This window comes from Mustela lutreola, chromosome 5 (genome assembly GCF_030435805.1).
Source record: "Mustela lutreola isolate mMusLut2 chromosome 5, mMusLut2.pri, whole genome shotgun sequence".
Taxonomy (NCBI): Eukaryota; Metazoa; Chordata; class Mammalia; order Carnivora; family Mustelidae; genus Mustela; species Mustela lutreola.
In genome coordinates, this window is record NC_081294.1 from 13387694 (window position 1) to 13408606 (window position 20913).

The following is a 20913-nucleotide window of genomic DNA, read 5'->3' on the forward strand; positions in this document are numbered from 1 at the left end:
GGCTGAGGGGACCAGTGGAGACCCCGTGTCCCAAGCTGGTTCTCTGGGTAAGTCAGTGGCTGGACAGCCTACCTGTGGATCCTCCCCAGTGAGCATGTTGGCAAGCAGGTGGCTGTAGCATCATGATTTCACGAGTAAGCAGGGTTTGGGGCTACAAGACCATTTGAAATAAATGCGTTATTTCCAGGCCTTAGAGTTTTGGATTTCATGGAATCCTTGCTTTTACCTTCTCTGCTTCCTTGGAGTCGTGCTGCTTGTCTAGAAGAGCAGTCCAGAGGTCTCCATGTCCACTTTAAGACCTGTTGGTCAACTTAGGAACACGCAGCTTAGGCACTAAGACCAAAAGCATTAAAACCAAACCAACAAGAAAACCCTGATCCCACAATGTATTTCAGGTCCCCCTGCTCAAGAAAACACACTCAGGATAGCTAATATCTTTTATTGTCAGACCTTCTTTGAGCCAACAAACAATTTCGCAGGGTTGTCCTGGAGAGGTAAGGCATTTTTTTTTTTTCTTTGTGGGCAGACTTAGTTGGCCTAAGTCTTTACAACTTTTCCATATAAAAATAAAAGTCCAGGACCAGATTATTTTTCTTCTGGTCATAAACACTGATTTATTTACAGGCACCTTGTCGGACTACCATTATAATCTGGGATAAAGTGTATTTTCTTAAAGCGTCAGTCACGGTCCTTTCAAGATTTGCTCTCGCATCACACCCCTGGGGAATGAAACTTCTTTCCGCCACACCCAACGTGGTCATACGGTCATACGGTCACTACCTGCAGCGATACAAACTCGCCCTCAAAGAAAATTTCTTTTTAACTTAAATCTTTTAGAAACTAAAGACTCCAAAATGCCTTCATATAGTTCTAAAAACAGCATCGGAGTCAGACTGATTTATAAAAACCATTATCTGTATGGGCTGCATATCTGTTTATAACACAGCAGACACAGCAGACTTTGCTACAAGTCATAAAACGAAACGGAGTCAACACATGGTTTCTGAAATACAGCAAAGACAGGAGAGTCCAGGATTCTGGTCTGTTAATAAAACCACCTCATAAAGTAACGACTGAAGACTAGAACTCTAAACTATTAAAATATACAGACAGACTGTTTACACCATTGCACATCCTTTTTTCCCTTTGCTTTTAATGCTCATGAGACAGTGATTAAAGTGATAAGTTTATGAACACAGGCATGCACAGGCAAGCTCAGACACTTGAAAGATGAAACAAAGAAGTTAATCCATGTCCGCGAAGAAGGCTGCCAGCAGCACTCCAGCTAAAATATCAATATCCTGTCCCCTTGGGCTCCCTCCGACCCCCTCCCGGCTCCCTCACCTTCCCTCCAAGTAGGGAAATCAGGCTGGGAGGTTAGTGCAGAATTGATGAATGAACGCCCCCTCCCCCGAGCTCCGCGAGTCTCCCCGAGGGGGCGGGGGCAGCTCCCTTCAGTAGCACAGTTAAGGTCAGTTAGTGTTGGGTCCACGCGTTAAGGCACTTCTGGCTGCTTTGGTAGGGGCCGGGGTGGGGGTGGGGGTCTCCTCTCTTTTTTAAGGCATGTGTCCTCTAAGAGTAGTAAAGCTTTCCAAACGGGGCCCACTGCTACGGTTGACAGCTTAGTACAGGGTCACGGAAGTGGAGAGGGCTGACGGCCCCTCGGAGACGCCTCCCTCCAGCCAGGGGCTTCCAGAAGGCGGGGGCAGCTCCGCCGGGGCTCTGCGTGGCACGGGCTCGGTCAAGGCCAGAGGGTCTCACGCACGGCTGCTCAAGACACGTCGGGTCCCTGGCGCCTTCACCTGGAGCTTCCCTGGCTGCTCACGGAGCGCGACGTGCTGTAGCGCTTCTTCACGATCATGCTGATGTAGGCCTTCATGAGCTTGGCCACGTCCACCACCTGCGGCCGAGGCACAGGGGACGTGCTCAGCGGGGGCGCGCGGAGGGCCGCCGGCTCATTCCCCCCGGGGCCCCCGCGCCAGTCTTGGCTCGGGTCCGGTCCCCAGCCGGACCTTCCGCGGCTTTCCCCTCCCCGCGGCCGGCAGGCAGGGGAAGCCTGGCTTTTCTGAACACGGTGGGTCGCACCGCGTGGTTCTTTCCCACGAAAACCACAATTCTGCCTGATGGACACTTGGCAGAGTTCACACATTCAAAACAAAAAACGCCACTCAAGGACACTGTGGGTGTCCTGAGGGCTGGGATGACCCCCCCTGATGAAAACACTGGCGATCGACCGCGCCCGCAGCCGGCTAGAAAGCCCCGGCTCACCACAGCGCCGTCGCCGCCCCCGGACACGGAGCGAGACGTGGTGGCTGGCCGTGACCTCGCATTAGCCCCTTCCCGGGACGCAGGCACGGCCGCCCCCCCTGGGCCTGTCCCTCAGGCTGGCCTGCACCCCCTCACGGCGTCCCCGCTGCCTTGTTACCTCATTGTCCCTCCCCTCGGCTGGCACCGTCACTCTCTCTACCAGAGTCACCCAAACCCGGCAGCGGGGGGCCTGGAACCCTCCGGTCAAAGGTCCTGCCTCTTCCGTGTCCCTGCTCCTCTCCCCTTAGCCTAGTCTGCCTCCTGCCCCAGAGCCTCCTCCGGCCTGCTGCTCCGGCCTCCGGGACGCCCCCTCGCCCGTGACCACACCAACAGCTAAGCCGGTGGGTCATTCATTTCCATTTTCCACCCTTGTGCGCTAGCAGCGTCCTACGTGGTGGCCTCAGCAGGCTTCTCCATTTATCACGACGAGGATGACATTTTAAGCTTTGGAGCAGATGGCACACACATTTAGAGGCTTTTTTTGGGGGGTGATTTTGGGAGCCAGAATTAGCTACGCCCAGGGCAGTCGTGGCCCTGGGTCCCTCCAGCTGTGAATCTTGCCGTCATCATCTGCTGATGGGCACAAGGCTTCCTCGCTCAACTATATATATTTTGGACATCTACATCATTTCCTTTCCTCCACGGGTAAGACCCGCCGGTAGAATGGAACCATATCTCTCGGCTGCAAAGGTACAGAAGAAATACGGGAGGGTTCAATTTTGGCCCTCAGAGAACCTACAGCTGGGGAGGTACAGCCATGCTGTATTTTCATATATTTTAAAGCAAAAGAGTTGAAATTATTCAAAGGCATCAGGAAATGGGGCATCGTTTCTCTCGTCAAGGTCACAAATGATATCCTTGGCTTGCCTCTTACCTCACTGGTTTCAAAGAGCAGCTCCCTCTCGTCGACCACGATTTTGTACGTGTTTGCCAGCGGCGCCCCGAAAGAGAGGATGTGCTCGTACTGGAACACTTCCAGCGGTCTTCCCTCCCCGCGCTTATAGACCGACACGGCATCAGCACTGACGCCCAACCACAGGTCCTGGGGGAAGCCGCCTTCCTTGCACTGTGGACGAGAGATCATCAAGTAGCAAAAACCGAGGACGCGGGAGAGGCTGAGTCAAGCATTCTGGGCAGAACATGGTAGGCATCCAAGACCAGTCTGTGCCCGGGCAACTGAAATAGGACATGTGGTCTCTCCTTGGAGGCCTGACTGGTTTCTGACCAGAAGATCCATGCTGGGTGTTCAGAAAACCACTCCGTGAATCCTGACGTTCTGCTCTGACCCCCCCCCCCCTCACATTGATAACCTTACTCTGCGGGGAGCCGACAGTGGCTCCCCCAGCAAACCCAGCAGCCTGGAGCCAGTCTCCTATCCCTAGCTCTGCCTGCAATCCTTTTTCAGATCACTCTTCCTCCAATGCAAAATCTAAGATCAGAGGGAAGTTTTCCAAATCACTCTGTGCTGAGCAGTTGTAAACTCTTGAAAAACTGGCTTTTAGACAAGAGGCAGCAGCAGCGACCTGCAGTGTGCCTGGAGCTAAAAGGAATGTCACTGGCTTGGTGACAGGCTTCCCTGCATGGATTGGTGTAGGGGGAACAAGAACCCCGAGTCGGGCATAAGAAGCCGGTAGGGACAGGAGGGATGTACACGAGTGACACCGAGAGGAGGAGGTGTCGTACGAAACATCCGATTTACACCTGAAGACAAACCCCACTGGACCAACCAAGCAAGGAAACACAGCGCACAATGAAAAGCCACGAGGAGATCTTGGAATACATAATCAATACTTAGATTTTTTTATACAGCCTTGCTTAAAAGTCATCAGATACCAAATATGCTGAATGGGATTGTGAGTAGAAAACTGTAAGTTTACCTAGGCCAGGGGGCTGGCAAACTTACCCGTGAAGGGACAGGGAGTCAATATTTTAGGTGCTGCGAGCCACAGGGTCTCTGCCACAGCTACCCAGTGTGGCCACGTTAGTGTGGAAGCAGCCAGGGGCAGAGGCAGGAAGGAATATTGCCGTGTTCCCGTACATCGTGTAAAAGAAGTGGCACAGAGATTGCCAGGCCTTGATCTACAGCACTGGAAGGATTTCCTTTCAGTAAATGGGTCACTTAAGGGGCACCTGGGCAGCTCAGTCTGTTCAGTGTCTGCCTTCAGCTCAGGTCATAGTCCCAGTCCTAGGGTCCTGGAATCGAGTTCTGCATTGGGATGCCTGCTCAGTGGGAGTCTGCTTCTCCCTCTGCCTATTGCTCCCCCTGCTGTTCTGATAGGTGACTAGATAAAATGTTCAACAATAAACAAATAAATGGTATACTTAAAAAAAAAAAAAGGGTATGAATCAGTATGGGTCACCGCTAATGGCTAAATTGCATTTGCGAAACAAATTCTTCCCTGCAAACAGATATTCATGTGGAAAAAAACCAAATGTAAAATCCTAGCTGACCCCTGACAACATGAGTTTGAACTGCACGGTCCACATACATGTGCATTTTTTTTTAAATACAGTAGTGGCTGTAATGTATTTTTTTTAGGATTTTCTCAATATTTTTTTTCTCTAGCTTTAGTGTGAGAATACAGTATGTATGTATGTATGTAATATCTAACGTGCAAAATATGTGTTAATCGACTCTGTTACTGGTCAGGCTTTCAGTCAATAGCAGACTATTCGTAGTTACATTTTAGGAAGTCAAAAGTTATTCACAGATTGTCAAACGTATTGTTCAAGGGTCAACTGTATCCAAAGTTTCTAATTTCATGTACATAATTCTAAACACTTTTTTAAAAATATTAAATGCTGGTTTTTACCAGCGCTTTTTGATTTAATCTATCTGTAGCTTCTGTAAGAAAGAACATAAGGTATTTAAGAAGAGGTGACCCCTTAATTTTCCATTCCCTGCTCACACTGAGAAAGCATTTACTACAAGGGAGGAAAACGGGTGAATGAGAGGGTGTGTTCATGGTGAAGTGTAGGGGAGACTTGCTCTAACAACAGGGGGCGAGAAAGCAGAGGCTCCACGCAGCCATGCTGGGAGCCAGCAAAGGCCCCCAGCCCCACGTCCTCGGCCACAGCCACACTCGTGTGTGCTTTCGGGCCAGGCAATCAGAGAAGCAGCCGTCAGTCCTCACCTCCACGTCGAAGAGCGTCGACCCGTAGCCTGGCCACTCCTTGATCAAGGCCATGTACTTGGCCATGGCCTGCTCCTGGCTCATTCCCTGCAGTTTCTTCCATTTGTCAATGATACTGGCCCGCGCCGAGGACATCTCCTCCTTGACCCACATGTCCAGCATCTGTTCCTCCTCCACCTTCTGCCGGACGACGGCCCCTGTCCGGAAGCTGCGCCTCAGCGTCCCCTCCAGGAAGCTCGTCCGCCTCTTCTCCAGCCGCTCACACGGGGTGAAGCTTCTGGTGGACTGGCTGATGCGGGCCTTCAGCCTCTGCAGGGAGTAGACGTCCTCGAGGGGGGGCACGGACGCGTGCAGTGAGTAGTCCCCCTGCAGGTACTGGAGCCGCAGGGCAGCGAGAACCTGCAGGTTCTCTTCGGGGGCTGGGTAGTGGCCACGGAGAACCGCTTCGTGCGCCTAAAGGAGGCAGGCGGCAGTGTTAGGGGTGCGTGACCTGAAATCTGTCACCATTTCCCTCCAATGTCACCTTCCCAGACAACTATACCCACCCCCCCTTCTGCTGCTTGAAATCTCTCCCTAGCACAGGCGGCATCTAACATGTATTTCATCCCCGAATGTCTCTCTCCTCCCAGCTAGAACAGATCTTAGCACAGGACCTCACACAGCACGCGTCGTGGTCTCATTCTAGAGACGCAGGAAGGAGCGGCCGCCCTGGGCATGCTGGGAAACCGCCAGGCCTCACGCCCCTCCAGACCAACCGCAGACTTAGGAAGAGTGTGACTGGCTTTCAGGTCTGCTCCCCCCTTCCCCCCCCGCAGAGGAACCTGTTTCTGAAAGTTCCTTCTACCTGTTCAAACATAAATGCGAATTCCACACTGTCTTTCGGCACGTTGTCTGTGTCCAGGAAGCAGTAAAGTTTGAAGTAGAATTTCCAGGGCAGGTCCCCCACCTCTGATGTGGCAGCCAGCCTACAGACAGAAGGCAGGGGAGGTTCAGAAAGCAAAAGGACAAATGGCCCTTTGGTGCCACGAGGGGTTGACTTTAGATGACTCATTCCCTAACAACTGTATTTAGCCAGAAGTGAAAATCATGCTTTCATTTTGGTCTCACTTTAAGACAACAAACGGGCAGCCTTCAATTACACTGTGCTAACAAGGATTTTCTGCGGGCCCCAAATTAGTACCGGTTCAACATTATGCTCAATCCATAGAAAAGAAACAAAGGTTCTATCTTCGTTCCCTTTACTACCCCTCAAATAAAGGACAATATTTACAAAAATTGATACAAATATTCCTGTTCAGTATAAACACAGCCTCCAGAGAAGCTTTTGAGCTACTTAAGGGTTAAGAAAGTCTTAGATCGAACATTACAGGTCTGAGAGATATAAAATGCAGTCTGAAAAATGTCCGAGTTTGCCTGTGGCTGCTGGCCTGTTTTGAAGCCAGTGACAAGTGAAAGGCCTACAATCTGCAAATTCCAAGACAGTGTGTAGAACAGGGGACTGAGAAAATGGGGTAAAAAAACAATGGTGAGCTGAACCTTATTTGAGACAGAGGCTTTATCTAGGAATCAAGATAAACAGGCAGCAGGGAGAGATGAGAAATTCAATGCGCTTCAACACAAGTAAAAGAACAGGAATTCAAAGGCACCCTGAGAGCTAAAAACCGAAGCCAAAAGCAATCCTCAACTTTGCTCTTAATTTATTCCATCTGCTGGCATCCCAGGGAGACGGAACTTACTTCTCGAACTTTGCTAACACATCTGCGACGATGGTTCGGCTTTCAATGGCTTTATCGACGCTTCCGTTGTACTCAAACAAGGCAAACATGTTCCTGCTGTCCTCCATGGCCAGGCCTCTGATCAGCTTCTCCACCACCTGCAAGATACACCCCGACGTCTTCAGCTTCCAGCATCTGGTTCTGGAATGTGGTTTCACATTCCCTGGGGCCCTTCACCGGAGCCCCGAGTGAGCCGCTGGCATGTGAGGGTCCAAGGAGCTCCCCCACTAACACTGTCATGTGTGGTCACCCAGAATTTCCGAAGTGCTCTTTTCCCACTGTTCTCCGCGTATCAGGTTTCTCTTGTCTTTGTAAAAAAAAAGAACACAGAGCATTTTGCCCACTGGTAGAGACAGATGCCGGACAAAGTTCCTGCAAACGCCCACTAGCAGGAGAGGCCCGCAAAAACTCAAGCCCTCTCTTTTGTCTGATACATTCATCAATTTCCAAGAAACAATGGGTTCCACTGATGTTTCTCCTTTCCACACCAGAAGCTTTTCTGGATATTATCCCCTACTTCTTTTAGCCCATGGTTTTAGAATGCTAAATTACAATTTTAAAAAAGGGGAAAAAAAAAGACAATATGCTCATCTGACTCATCACTGTAGATACTCGGTACAACAAACAGAGACCCCTCCTCACGGAGATGCTGCAGTCATCCCACGTCCTGGCAGGCACCCGAGTCAGCCACACACTCTCTACCAGATATGCACCTGCCTCATTTTTGTGTTTCTACTCATGTTTGATAACGTATTTTTCGCTCTTTATACGTGCGTTTGGTTGTAGGTTACACCTGCTGCGCTGTGCACAACACAGCCACGCGGGAGCCTGCCTAACCGTGATCAGCCCTCCTGACTTCTGTGCCCTGGCAGTGAGGCGCCAGGCAGGGGCTTCTCCCTCACCTCCCCGGCCGTGGTGTGGGAGGTGATGGTGATCTTGCAGGAGCCTCCCCCGTGGCAGTACACCGTGGACGTCATTTCCTGCCTATGGATCAGGGCGTCGATTTCATCCCGTGAAGGCACGAACTCCCTGCATTTGGTTTTCTTGAGAGATTCATAAATGAAGAGGGAGTATTTTTCCATCTCGGTTCCTGGAAACTGTTCCCGTATCCTAGGAGACAAACACTTCACTGTTAATTGCTAGACTGAGGCTGGCTGGCGTCTGGGCGCCGGGCTGCTTTCAGCACTCGGAGGGCAAAGGACCCCCCTGAGGGAACCCCACGTGGTGCAGAGCAAACACGGGCCACTTTCTGTGCAGGTTTTGTTTAAATTCAAGTAATGATAATAATAAAAAGTCCCAGAGAGCCAGCACTGGGCGGGGAGCAGCTCTGCTGCCAGCTCACCTCTGCCACGCTGCCCAGAGTCCTGTCTCATACTGTGGGATGAAAACCGTTTTTCCGTGTTTCATCAGAGTCCGAGTCAGACTCTCTCTACCTGTTTGATCCGAATCCCAGTACCCAGACCTGCCTCCTCCATTTACTCAGGTGGCAGTATTAAATGGACTCCACGCCTCGGACGTTAGGACACCACGCTGAAAGGGACCCGGTCCCTGCCGCAGCCTTGTGTGGCTTGTTCAAGGGACCCGAGCACAGGACCACACCAGGCGTCCTCCTCCGAGCCACAACCTGGCGCAGCCCCCGCACGACCGCACGGCCCAGCCGTCGCCTACCTCCTCAGATGGAAGCGGAGGTACTTGAGGATCCCCCGGCTGGGCAAGAAGGTGCAGCTCAGACACGTCAGGATCTGCCAGCTGCACAGGTTGCCCACGCTGCCCGGGTGGGGCACTTTGGTGGTCTGCTTGATGAGCTGGCAGTAGAGCTCGTCCCGCAGCGGGCGCAGGTCGTGCCCCGTCTGCAGGATGCCCTGGATTATGGGGATGGGGTCAGACATGGACTCCAGCTGCTGCAGGGAATTGAAGATCTTGATGGCTTCGTCCTGAAGGGTGGTGTAGCCCTTGTCTTTGAGCACTAGGAGAAGCAGAGCACACACAAGTTTTTACACAGGGGGTCTGGACACGCTGGAATCAGAGCAGCAAACACACACGCGCACACGCGCGCGCGCACACACACACACACACGGGGAAGGGATGGGGACAGACGGCGGCTTCGGGACACGGTGCTCGCCACGACCCTACACCTTCGAATCAGACAAACAATGCTGAACACAGAGGTGGGCAAGTGTTGCTGTTTTGTTCTATAACCGAACTCCTTCCCTCAACAAAACGCGCGCTTAAAAAGTTGGCCTATTGCCAAACAGGTTCCCGCTTTGTAACGCAAGACTTTCAGGATCTGGTTCTCTAGTAAATTCAGGCAACTCTGCGTCCACAGGGAGGGCGGGCATTTCCTGACCCCCTTGACCACTGTTCTTCTAGTCCAACAATGCTTACGTCACCACAAACAACACGTGCTGATGGGAAAGGAGCGGCCACGGAGGACAGAACGGTGTCGGCCGCAGAGCGCGGTGGGCCCCGGCACTCACGGTTCAGGTTGATGTCTCCGTAGGGCAGGGGCAACAGCGGCGAGTGCAGGGGGTGGTGCGTGTGGCGGAGGATGGGGTTCCGCTTGTAAATCTGCTCCACCACGTCGGAGTTCAGGCAGTTCTCCTTGAAAACAGAGAACCCGCTAAAGCCAGCAAGCTTACCCAAAACACACGTGTGTGCAAGAACAAAAGCCTCTGTATTCTTTTTTTTTTTTTTTTAAATTAAAATATTTTTTAGAGAGAACACGGGCAGGTGGGGAGGGTCAGAGGGAGAGACTCTCAAGCTGACTCCATGCCCAGAGAGGGGCCAACATTGGGGCTCGATCTCACGGCCTTGAGGATCATGATCTGAGCTGAGATCACGAGGGCAGGAGCTTAACCGATTGAGCTACCCAGGTGTCCTAGCAATCTGTGTTCTCCCACATGTGAACGTTTTCTAGAGTCTAAAGTGTCCAGGAGATGCTAGACAATCTAGCATTACTAATATCAAGCACGGGGGCACCGAGGTAGTTGGTTAAGCATCCTACTCTTGATCTCAGCTCAGGTCTCGATCTCGGGGACCTGAGTTCAAGCCTCGCATTGGGTTCAATGCTGGGCATGGAGCCTACTTGATAGTTTTAGGGCGCCCGGAGTGCTCGGTCAGTTAAGCATCCATCTCTTGGTTTCAGCTCAGGTCATGATCTCAGGATTGTGAGCCTGACCCCAGAGTATGGCTCCATATTCAGTGGGGAGTTTGCTTCTCCTACTCCCTCTGCCCGGGCACTCTCTGGCTCAAATAATATTTATTTATTTATTTTTTAAAAATTTTATTTATTTATTTATTTGACAGACAGAGATCACAAGTAGGCAGAGAGGCAAGCAGAGAGAGAGAGAGATGAGCAGAGAGCCCGATGCGGGGCTCAATTCTGGGACCCTGGGATCATGACCTGAGCCAAAGGCAAAGGCTTTAACCCACTGAGCCACCCAGGCGTCCCTCAAATAAATCTTAAAAAAAATATATATCAAGCATGAAGATACCCACAATCTGCATTTGAAGACAAATCACAAGTGTGCATTTTTGTAACAACTCATTCTCTTCATTTCAAGTGTATATATTTTCCCATATTACTGAAAATATTTTCCCCAGAGATTATGCATATTTCCGAAAAGTAAAGTTCTTTTGCTATTTAGCCATCAGACACTTAGCCAAAGCATGCATTTTTATCTACAATTCGCTTAAAGAATACATTGTTTTGGGGCACCTGGGTGGCTCAGTGGGTTAAAGCCTCTGCCTTCAGCTCAGGTCATGATCCCAGGGTCCTGGGATTGAGCTCGTAACTGGGCTCTCTGCTCGGCAGGGAGCCTGCTTCCCTTCCTCTCTCTCTGCCTGCCTCTCTGCCTACTTGTGATGTCTGCCTGTCAAATAAATAAAGTGTTTAAGAAAAAAAGAAAAACATTACTTTGCTCTTTAATTGGTCTTCTGTATTTTTTCTATACCTGAAAATGACACATGTTGATATGTTATTAGACGATTCTTCAACATGCCTGCCTTCTCTTTCTTGAAATTTAAGAGATCTTTTCATAGAAATTCATCCTGTACTTAGGTTCCTAAAATGTTAATTTGGGATTTTAAGAAGGCAAAGTTCCTTTAAGAACGTTAGATAAACAGAAAAGTTGGGAGGACAGGCAATGAATCATTCTATCGCAGTAATTTCCACTATGAAACTATTTTAATAACACCCAACTGAAAGCCAGGGGGAAAAAAAACTTCAATTATTTCAACAATTTTGTATGGACTTAATTAGGGCAACCTAATTTTTATTTATTTTATTTATTTATTAAGATTTTATTTATTTATTTGACACAGAGAGATCACAAGTAGGCAGAGAAGCAGGCAGAGAGAGAAGAAGGGAAGCAGGCTCCCCGCTCTCAGCAGGGAGCCCGATGCGGGACTCGATCCCAGGACCCTGAGATCATGACCTGAGCTGAAGGCAGCGGCTTAACCCACTGAGCCACCCAGGCGCCCCGGGGCAACCTAATTTTTAAAAGAGGGTTGTTTCATATTTGGAAAATTCTATTACTCTTTTTAATGACAACTTTCAAATTAGAGATATAAGAATAGGTAAGTCATAGCTTTGAAGAGAATGTTCAGCTGATGAGTTTTCACTCCTTTCTCAGAAAAAAAAAAAAAAAACTTCAGAAATAATTTTTTTAAATGCCAGAAATGAAATCGCTACCATTTAGCATCCTGGGTGTCATGGAGTTTGCAGAGTCTTGGAGAATAACGGACTTGGTGGAATTCAGCTCCAAACACCCAGAACATTACCTTGTGTGTGTGCCGTGACTTGAATTCAGTGGGAAATGATATCTTACAGACATATTAGACCCTCTCCCACCTCTACGAAGTCTGAGCTTGCCTCCTGGATTTGAGGAGCTCATTTCCTGTGATGCAGATCAACAAACACCTGTCTTATCATTCTCAAATCTTTTCTGTCACTGTTCCGGCTCTTTCTTTGGTATCAGAAATCTATCTGATGGATAACGTAGAGAAAGAGCAGTAAGAACAATCCCCTCGACCTGGTTCTGCATCACGGACTGACCAGCTGTGTGAACAACGCAGCCGGAATATTCCATGTCTCCGTTTCCATTCCTGAAAAATGAGCGCAGCAATCTCTGTGCATGGCTCCCATGTAATTACTCGTTCAGTGTATCCTCCCTGAGCGGTTCATCTTTATAAAAATGAAATTACAATTTAACAAGGTCAGTGTTGGTCCAGAGACTTGGAAGCTTCCCGTGAGTTTGGAGGTGCTTAATAAAGGTTCCAGAGGTTTTCTAGACCCATCCAGGCTGCTGGTGAATCCCCCGTGGGCTCCAGGAACTCTCAGTAAGAGAATTACTGTGTTGCTCCTAGAAGGTCCCTACCCCGGGGCTGAAGGGTGACCTGTGGCAGCAGGACATCCCCACACAGATCACGCCAGGTCCCTCAGATGGGGAACCCTACACCCCAAACCACAGACCATCCTCCCTCGGTATGCACAGCCCAGCACCCGGGTTTGCCTGGGCAGCCACACCTGCCACACTCCTGGACACAAAGTACTTTTAGGGTCAAATTTCACTTAAGTGCTCGTATTTAGATTTCTAAAAGCCACGATCTTCCAAAAGAAAATTAATTGCAAGTTAGTTCTGATGATGTAATAAAAATGGAGCTTGACCGACATCTTGATGTTCCAAGAGATGGGGGGGTGTCTGCGAGCGACGGTGACACACCCCGGCAAGCTCGGTGACACACCCCGGCAAGCTCGGTGGCCCCTTACCTTGATGTCCTGGATCAGTTGCTGGGTGGGCGTGTCGATCGGGGCCTTGGTGTCCGTCACATTCTGGATGGCGCTGGACCACCTGGTGGCCTCGTTGAGCAGCTTGGTGTAGAGCCGGTAGCAGTGCTTGCGTCCGTACACGGTGACGTTCCAGTAGCCTGCGGCCGAGCACGAGCACAGTGACGTCATTGCCCCCTACCCCGCCCCCAATGGAGGGCCCTTCCCCCACCGCCCAGCAACCCAGCAGCCCCCCGGTCAACCCAGCAGTCAATTCAGCAGCGCTCGCTGAGTTCCCCAGTGTGCCAGGCAACCCGTGCATCTGCCCACTGACTGGAGGAGCTTACGGTGGAGGGGAAGACAAACACAAACCAGTAAAACCCAGGATTAAATACATCAGTGGTAACAGAGGTGCCTGGACAGCTCCGTGGGTGAAGCCTCTGCCTTGGGCTCAGGTCCTGGGATCCAGCCCCATGTCAGGCTCTCTGCTCAGCAAGGAGCCTGCTTCTCCCTCCCCCTGCCGCCCCCTGCTTGTGCACTCGCTCTCTGTCTCAAATAAATTAAAATATAAATAAATAAGTGATAACATTTGCTCTGGGGGGAAAAACAAAACAAAACAAAACAAAACAAAAAAAAACCCACACAAAAAAAACAAGCGTAAACTAAGTTGCTTTCAAGGCTCTGGAACCAGAGTGAAAACGCTTCCTTCCCTTTCTGACACTCCTTATCCCTTCCTCTTTGTTTCCTTTCCTTAGACTCTGCCTTAAGAAAGCACTTTTGCTAAGCAAGGCGTCTGTGTGTCCAGAAACAAGCGATCCTTTGGAACAGAGGAACTGTATTAAAAACAAAAATCGGGGCGCCTGGGTGGTGTAGTCGGTTAAGAGTCTGCCTTGAGCTCAGGCATGATCTCAGGGTGCTGGGATCGAGTCCCACACTGGGCTCTCGCTCCACGGGAAACCTGCTTCTGTCTCTCCCTCTGTCCCTCCCCCTTGCTTATGTGCTCTCTTTTTCTATCAAATAAATTTTAAAAATCTTAAAAAAGCATAAAATCACAACTAGCAATAGAACCCAATCAAGAAAAATTTTCATAATACTGATGAGAACAAAACTAAGCTAGCATGGCTGCTTTTTAATCTACGAGGTTAATACGCTCAGGGACAGTTAGGATTTAGCCTTCCTGGGCTGCGTTAGGAGTCTCATGACACAGAGATAGAAAAGATGAAAAACACAGCACAGGAAAAGAGAGCTCACCACAGGGCAATCTTTGTTTTTGTGCAATTGTCCTAAGAACATTTGTGTAACTCAAGTAAGCAGGACCTCTTTACTATGTTTTTTGTTTGTTTGTTTTGTTTTTAAGTTTTTATTTATTCACCTGAAAGAGACAGTGAGAGAGGAAACACAAGCAGGAGGAGTGGGAGAGGGAGAAGCAGGCTTCCCACTGAGCAGGGAGCCTGATGTGGGACTTGATCCCAGGACACTGGGATCATGGCCTGAGCTGAAAGGCAGACGCTTACTGACTGAGCCACCCAGGCATCCCTTTACTATGGTTTCAATACTAGGTGTCCATGGAGCTAAGCCCAGCCGGCTTCAGCAGATCAACTCCCTCGGTCTGAGCAAAGCCAGGCTCGCCGCGGGCACGTGGCTGAGTTACCTGTCTCTTTGAAGATCTTCTCATCGGGAGGCACCACCGAGCAGAGGCTGTTAAGGACCAACGTGCCCAATTTCAGAGCGTTCTTCTCGGAGCTCTTGTAGTAATCCAAGGAATTGTGGGTGAGCACAAACCACCGTTTTTTGAGTTTCAGTGAAGACATCTTCGGACTGTTTTTTACTTCTTTGTGCAACCACCCTGAAAAGATGAAAATGTCAATTAAAAACTATCAAAAGAAACCCCCAATACTGGGTCCTAATCTGCAGGATGCTTCCAGATGGGTCCCATTTCTACTTATGGGCTGGAAAGGGTCACGACCATGACTTACAAGATTTTTTTTTTTTTAGTCATTTTCCTTATAAAGATTTTTTTTTTTTAAAGATTTTATTTATTTATTTGACAGACAGAGATCTCAAGTAGGCAGAGAGGCATTCGGAGGCAGAGAGAGAGGAAGGGAAGCAGGCTCCCTGCTGAGCAGAGAGCTGGATGCAGGACTCGATCCCAAACCCTAGGACCATGCCCCAAGCCGAATGCAGAGGCTTTAACCCACTGAGCCACCTAGGCGCCCCTATAAAGATTTTTATTTATTTATTCGATAGAGACAGCAAGAGTGGGAACACGAGCAGGGGGAGTGGGAGAGGGAGAAGCAGGCTTCCTGCTAAGCAGGGAGCCCAATGCGGGGCTCGATCCCAGGATCCTGGGATCATGGTCTGAACTGAAGGCAGATGCTTAACGACTGAACCACCCAAGCGCCCCTCTTACGTGATTTTTTTTAAAGCAACTTCAGAGTCAAAATTCCTCAGAAAAGCCGCCCCCGTGGGAAACGCAGCAGTACCTAGGCAAAGGGAGACAGAGGCCCCCCGACCAAGCAGAGCGGCGGTAGCAGTCACCTCTCACAATGAACTCCTGGCCCTCCACTCTGGTGTCCCCCTTGGATCTCTGCAGCAGCGTGATCCAGTGGTGCATCTCCTCTGGGGTATCCGCGTTACAGTGGAGCACCCGGTTGGCCGTGATGATCACAAACGAATTGGGTCTGAGCGACAGGGCAGGAAGGAAGCAGAGACTTAGCCCCACCGGCAGCATCACCTGTTTGAACCAAGACCAAATGCCTTTTTCCTGGCGGACGGTCACAGGATCGGAAACCGCAGCGCCGTTCGTCCTTTAGGCTAAGGTAACTCTTGCTCACTTCTGCAGGATTTATTTATGCCTCATTAACCTTTAAACTTGGAGCCACACATTCTGAAGGTCCGGGGAAAGGGAAAAATTGCTTCATGCAAAACTTTCCAGATGACACTCGGTTCGGAAAAAGCTAAATGAGGTGACGGTGGGGGAAATTTTTTTTTTTTTTTGATGCTTCTCCAAAGTAAATTTCTTTCTGCCCCTGGGTATTGCCTTGGATGATATTTCTGTGGGTCGGTAATGAAATGTCAGACACCAGTAATAAAAGAAGATCAGTAAATAGGTGTAAACAGAACATCTTCCATTATGCTGGCTACAAAAAGCCACCTGGGTCCATGTGTTCAAAGCAATTGAACTAAGCCTCATTTCTGTCAGGGATAACATAATAATGGAAATTTACTTTCTGCCTCATCTCTGTCTGGCAATGGCCCACGCCTCTCCGAGGCCCTTGCTCCTACTAATTCCTGCACCTAACCGCTTATGCTAGGGACTGAAAAATTTCTTGCAAGTTTTCAAATGTTTACAGTAGCTCTTTAAAAACAAAAGATTTTTCTAGAGTTGGGAAGGGAGAAAGGAGGGAACTTGATGGAGAGAAGGGCCTACAGCAATGGAAAGTTCTACGCACAGATCTTCACGTGCCCTGACTGCTGGAGCCTCCTTCAGAAGGAGACAGATGGAGACAAGGTGGGAACTTGACCATCAGAATAAAATCTGGGCTACTGACGGGACACACTTGGTAAAGTCCCCGAGCCAGGTGTAGGATGGTGTAGGGCGATCCTAGAGACAATGGGTCTGTGGTTCAGAAGAGCCTCTGTCAAGGGGCAGATGGAGACTCCAGGGAATGCTGCCCAGTGGGCAGCATTTTTGTCGTCAACTGGAGTACATTTCTGTTCACTTTCTAAAGCTTTGTTCCTAGACGCAGAAGCCGTTTTTGATTCCTACTCAGGATTCAAACAGACAGCAGCAAAGAAAAATAGATAAATACAGACAAAGGTCAATGGTACAGACTCCCAGGGGCGTCCACAAAGACGATGTGCCTTCAGAAAACAAAACCAAAACATGCTATCTTAAGGGCACAGATAAGGTGGAAATGTCAAGGAAAAATCTTTGTGGTTTAATTTATTAATGCTCTACACATAAACTGCAATCAAAGTCCTACTTGAGTTCATTATTAAGTTTAGAAAGGGGAAGACACCCTTCTCTGTGCTGGAATACTGGTTTGCTCAGCAGGCATTTTCTTCCTCTGGGAATCCTGGGTCAACCTCTGTATCTGAATGAAGAATATTCCTCGTGTGTGTGTGTGTTTAACTGAGTGTTTAAATTAGCTTCCATGGTCTCCTCCAGCATCCCAAGGATAACCCAGAGAGCAAGACTTCTGGATATAAACCTGGCCACGAAGAAGGCAGCCTGGGACTGAGCAGGTGCAACACGCAGCCCTGAATCATTTCATGGCCCAGGAAAGAGGACAGTGGCCCAGAAGCAGAGAGGGCTGGGGGAGCCTGCCGACTGCTCATTCCTTCTGCTGAGAGTCGCATCCCAACTTACCGATCGGGGCTGTCAGAGGCGCAGACGGAATCAATCAGCCCCACATCCAAAGTGCCCTGAAAAGGAGCAAAAATCGGGGGAAGAGAATCTATCAGTACAGCGCACATGACCATGACATCCTTTAGGTTATGGCTCTCTAAAGAACCAAATAAACACTTCTCCTTTCTATGTTAACTATAAAATAATAGTTATCTAAGAAAGGTCCCCCTTCTGGTGGTGAGTACCGCCTCTAGACAGGGCAGAATCTAGAGTTCTCTCATTTAAAAAAAAAAAAAAAATTATAAATTAATGTTGTCTGTTTTTAGAATACATTAGAAAGTATTTCAGACTTCTCTCTACAGTACAAATCTTCTGACTCACACTAGGATCCGTCCCTAAATTTAGACTCAGACCCCGCTAAGAGACTTCGATCTTACGGTCTTCTTAGGAGAAAAGAAAACTTGATTTCTAGAATACGACCGTATGGTTCTGTATGCGTCCAGGATAGAGTGAAGACCGGAAGAACACAAGTCAGAATTCCGAAGTCCTTTGGAGGGAGGTATGATACGCTTCTAGGATTTCATGTAATTCGGGATTTTCTTTTTGGTCCTTTTAATGGTTTAAAGCGGGAGGACTGGAATCTATTACTACTTGTGATCGTCTTCTACTAATTCTGTATTTCTGCATGATTTTTAAAACATTCCTTTAATTGTTACACTTTTAGTTAAGGTTGTCTAGGAATTCCAGGGCCCCTCGCCTCCCTGGGACACCTCCCTCCACCCCATGATGTTCACGCACCACGGCGTTTTGCGGGTTCGCCTGCTCGTCGTGCATCTCCCGGATCTCCTGGTCGGTGGATGCGTGGACCTGACTCAGCACACTGAACCACTGGCTGTGGGAAGGACAGAGAGACTGTCAAAGAGGGGCTAGCTGCTGGACAGGCACCGGGGTGACCGATGCCCTTCTCTGCATTCTCTGCGAAAGTGACATTTCCTCTAGCAATTTCGTTTTTAATCTGCCGACACTACTCATGGGGTAAATGTGGGTTTCATGCTACCAACAGGCAAAGGTTGAAGAAACAGGCAATGCCTTTCGCTATGGCTGCTGCAGTTTCAGATCAAGGGGAGACCCTCTCCTCCAGCTGCCCCAGGCTTCCGGACACTGAATAATGAGGATAATGAAATCCTCAGTTCCACCCCAAACACTTATACACCAAGGATCTTTATTGAAGGTATTATCTATAACCTACGAAATATTCAAGTGCCTTTTCTTTAAAAACAGGGATGCCTCCATGGCTCAGTCGGTTAAGTGACTGGCTCTGGCTGGGGTCATGACCCCAGGATCCTGAGATGGAGTCCGACATCTGGCTCTCTGCTCAGTGGTGAGTCTCTGTCTCCCTCTCCAAAGCTCTGTGATCTCCCCCATTTTCAATTTCTCTCAAATAAATAAATAAAATCTTAAAAAAAAAAAAAAGTAAATTCCAAGGTAAGAAGGCCGATGATGGTGGAGTGCCACCTCAGGATGCCCACTGAGGTCAGTCTTCCCTACTCACTCCCAGGATGGGGTTTCTGACCACCTGATAGCATTTCTACCTCAGTAAGAATAAAACCATAGGAGAACTGCAAACAGAAAACGATCGCTGGAAGTAGAAAGTGGAATGCTATTTTGACCGGAGAACTCTTCTATTCTCACCCAAAAAGAGTTTTCTCATTTGCAGCCTCATTAGAATCAGACAACAAAGGAAAACAGATCAACCCCAGAAAAGTCAAGCTGAACACAAGTCATGATGGAACTAGAAACACAATACAGGCTTGAGCAAAATGACCACAAATGGTCACATATCCATGTGTCCGTCTGTCCATCCATCCATCCATCCAATCCAACATTGATCAACCAACCATAAAACGTAGGAGGTGCCAAATGTGAGATGCTAGGGACAACCCCCTCCTGCAAGGGCTAATAAGACATACAGATACGCTCCTACTAAGTATGGCACAGGTCAAGTACTTGGTGTCTATGATGGGATACTTAAGCCAAAAATGTATACCTATATAGAAGCCCAAGTCATGTATCTATAGCAAAGGATCTAAGGATCTAAGGAATATCTTTTCAGATATTCCTAAAATCTGTCTCCAGTGTTTCCTAAAGGAGAAAAATGTGACCAAGAGCTTGAAAACACACAGTGTGTACAGAGTCCCAGGGAAACAGGGGAAACATCTCAATATAAATTTGCTTCATCAATTCTGATTGACTCAAAGTCAAGACTTAAGTCACTGCTTTATGAAGCTCAAAAATGTTTTCCGAATCCAACATTGAAAAACACATATTCAAGACGTAGGCCACATGGGATCACACACACCCACACACACGCACACAAATAAAATTTGCTGGGCTTTCATCCTATTCAGGTGACACCCTTAAATTGACAGATTTCTCCTCCTGAGTCAGATTTAACTCGATCTGAAAAGGAATTTTTAAAGACATGTTTTACTGGCCAAGGGAAGAAGTTCTCCGTTAAACTACTACAAATGTTGGGGTCCCTGGATGGCTCAGTCGGTTAAGCATCCAATACTTGATATCAGCTCAGGTCTTAATCTCAGGGTCAGGAGTCCAAACCCCGTACTGGCCTAGCGTGAAGCCTACTTGGAGAAAAAAAAAAAAAAAAGTCTTCAATGTTAAATTTAGCAAGTTCATTATGGCCTAAAACAGAGAGGATGGCTCTGGAACGCTGGGCCTGTAATTCAGCTGGAAAGCCGTGGGCATTCCACAGACCACAAACACCCACGGGCGGTCTCTAGGAGTCCCAGATGGAATGAAGGGGATGTAATTCCAGGTTTGCTTGTTTTTCCAGTCTGCGTCATAATTTATGGATCCAAGCATGGTTTTAGTTTGTTCCCATGGGAAGAATTATTTTCTTTGCCCTTAAAGCTGCTCCCATGGTGCTCTATGGACTGAGACATCCAAAGGGCAAAGGGGTTGCTGTGAAAGGCACTGAGAATTCATTACAAGATCTGAATGATTTCAGAGGTCAAAAATAAAGGATCTAGGCCAAAGATGCTCTCCGGCCTTGCTCAGAGGAGAGGACAGATACCTCCAACACAGTCCTGTGGCTCCTAAAGCAGCAGGAGAAAACAGATTCTTTGCTCTGTCTCATCCAGTGTGTGGCCGTGTGATCCATCACACCGGGGGCCAGACAGCAGCTCTCCTGTTTGTCCACATCTCCCACAAGGATGGGACCCCGCCTGGAGTCTAGAAACGTGAGACCATTCGATCCAGCCAATGGACACTGACCCCACTGTCCTTTGAGCTCAGTCAAAAAATAAAGCTCTTTAAGAAATGTAAGAATCGTAATGCTTCCGTTCAGTGAAACTGAGCTTTTGTGACTTTACCAATGATACTCCCCTTTGTCACATCTGAGTCTCCTATTCTGTAAAATGCGGGTCACAGTAATAATGGTAACAACGCTATTAACCTTGTAGGGCAGCCGTGAGAATTAAATGGGCTACTCTATGGGAAGCAAACACAAGCTATGCTCAGAAGCTTCCAGAGGGTGGGCTTTCGGCTCTGTGCTGTTGCATG

General features: G+C 48.7%; 1 protein-coding gene across 2 annotated transcripts in view; it reads right to left on the minus strand.

The window, feature by feature from the left end:
* Positions 1-425: 425 nt before the first annotated feature.
* MYO10 (myosin X) overlaps positions 426-20913 on the minus strand; it is a 211098-nt gene continuing 190610 nt past the window's right edge. Inside the window, exons 29-41 of one of the 2 annotated variants that reach the window (XM_059173683.1) lie at positions 18133-18226; positions 17356-17411; positions 15522-15664; positions 14635-14829; positions 12987-13144; positions 9694-9814; positions 8885-9182; positions 8119-8326; positions 7178-7314; positions 6286-6406; positions 5442-5894; positions 3182-3373; positions 426-1900 (exon numbers count right to left, since the gene is read on the minus strand). In XM_059173683.1, the coding sequence (XP_059029666.1) occupies positions 1799-1900; positions 3182-3373; positions 5442-5894; positions 6286-6406; positions 7178-7314; positions 8119-8326; positions 8885-9182; positions 9694-9814; positions 12987-13144; positions 14635-14829; positions 15522-15664; positions 17356-17411; positions 18133-18226 (2278 nt within the window). In that variant the 3' untranslated portion in view covers positions 426-1798. Of the gene's footprint in view, positions 1901-3181; positions 3374-5441; positions 5895-6285; positions 6407-7177; positions 7315-8118; positions 8327-8884; positions 9183-9693; positions 9818-12986; positions 13145-14634; positions 14830-15521; positions 15665-17355; positions 17412-18132; positions 18227-20913 lie in introns of both variants that reach the window. The other variant, XM_059173682.1, reaches the window with a different exon arrangement.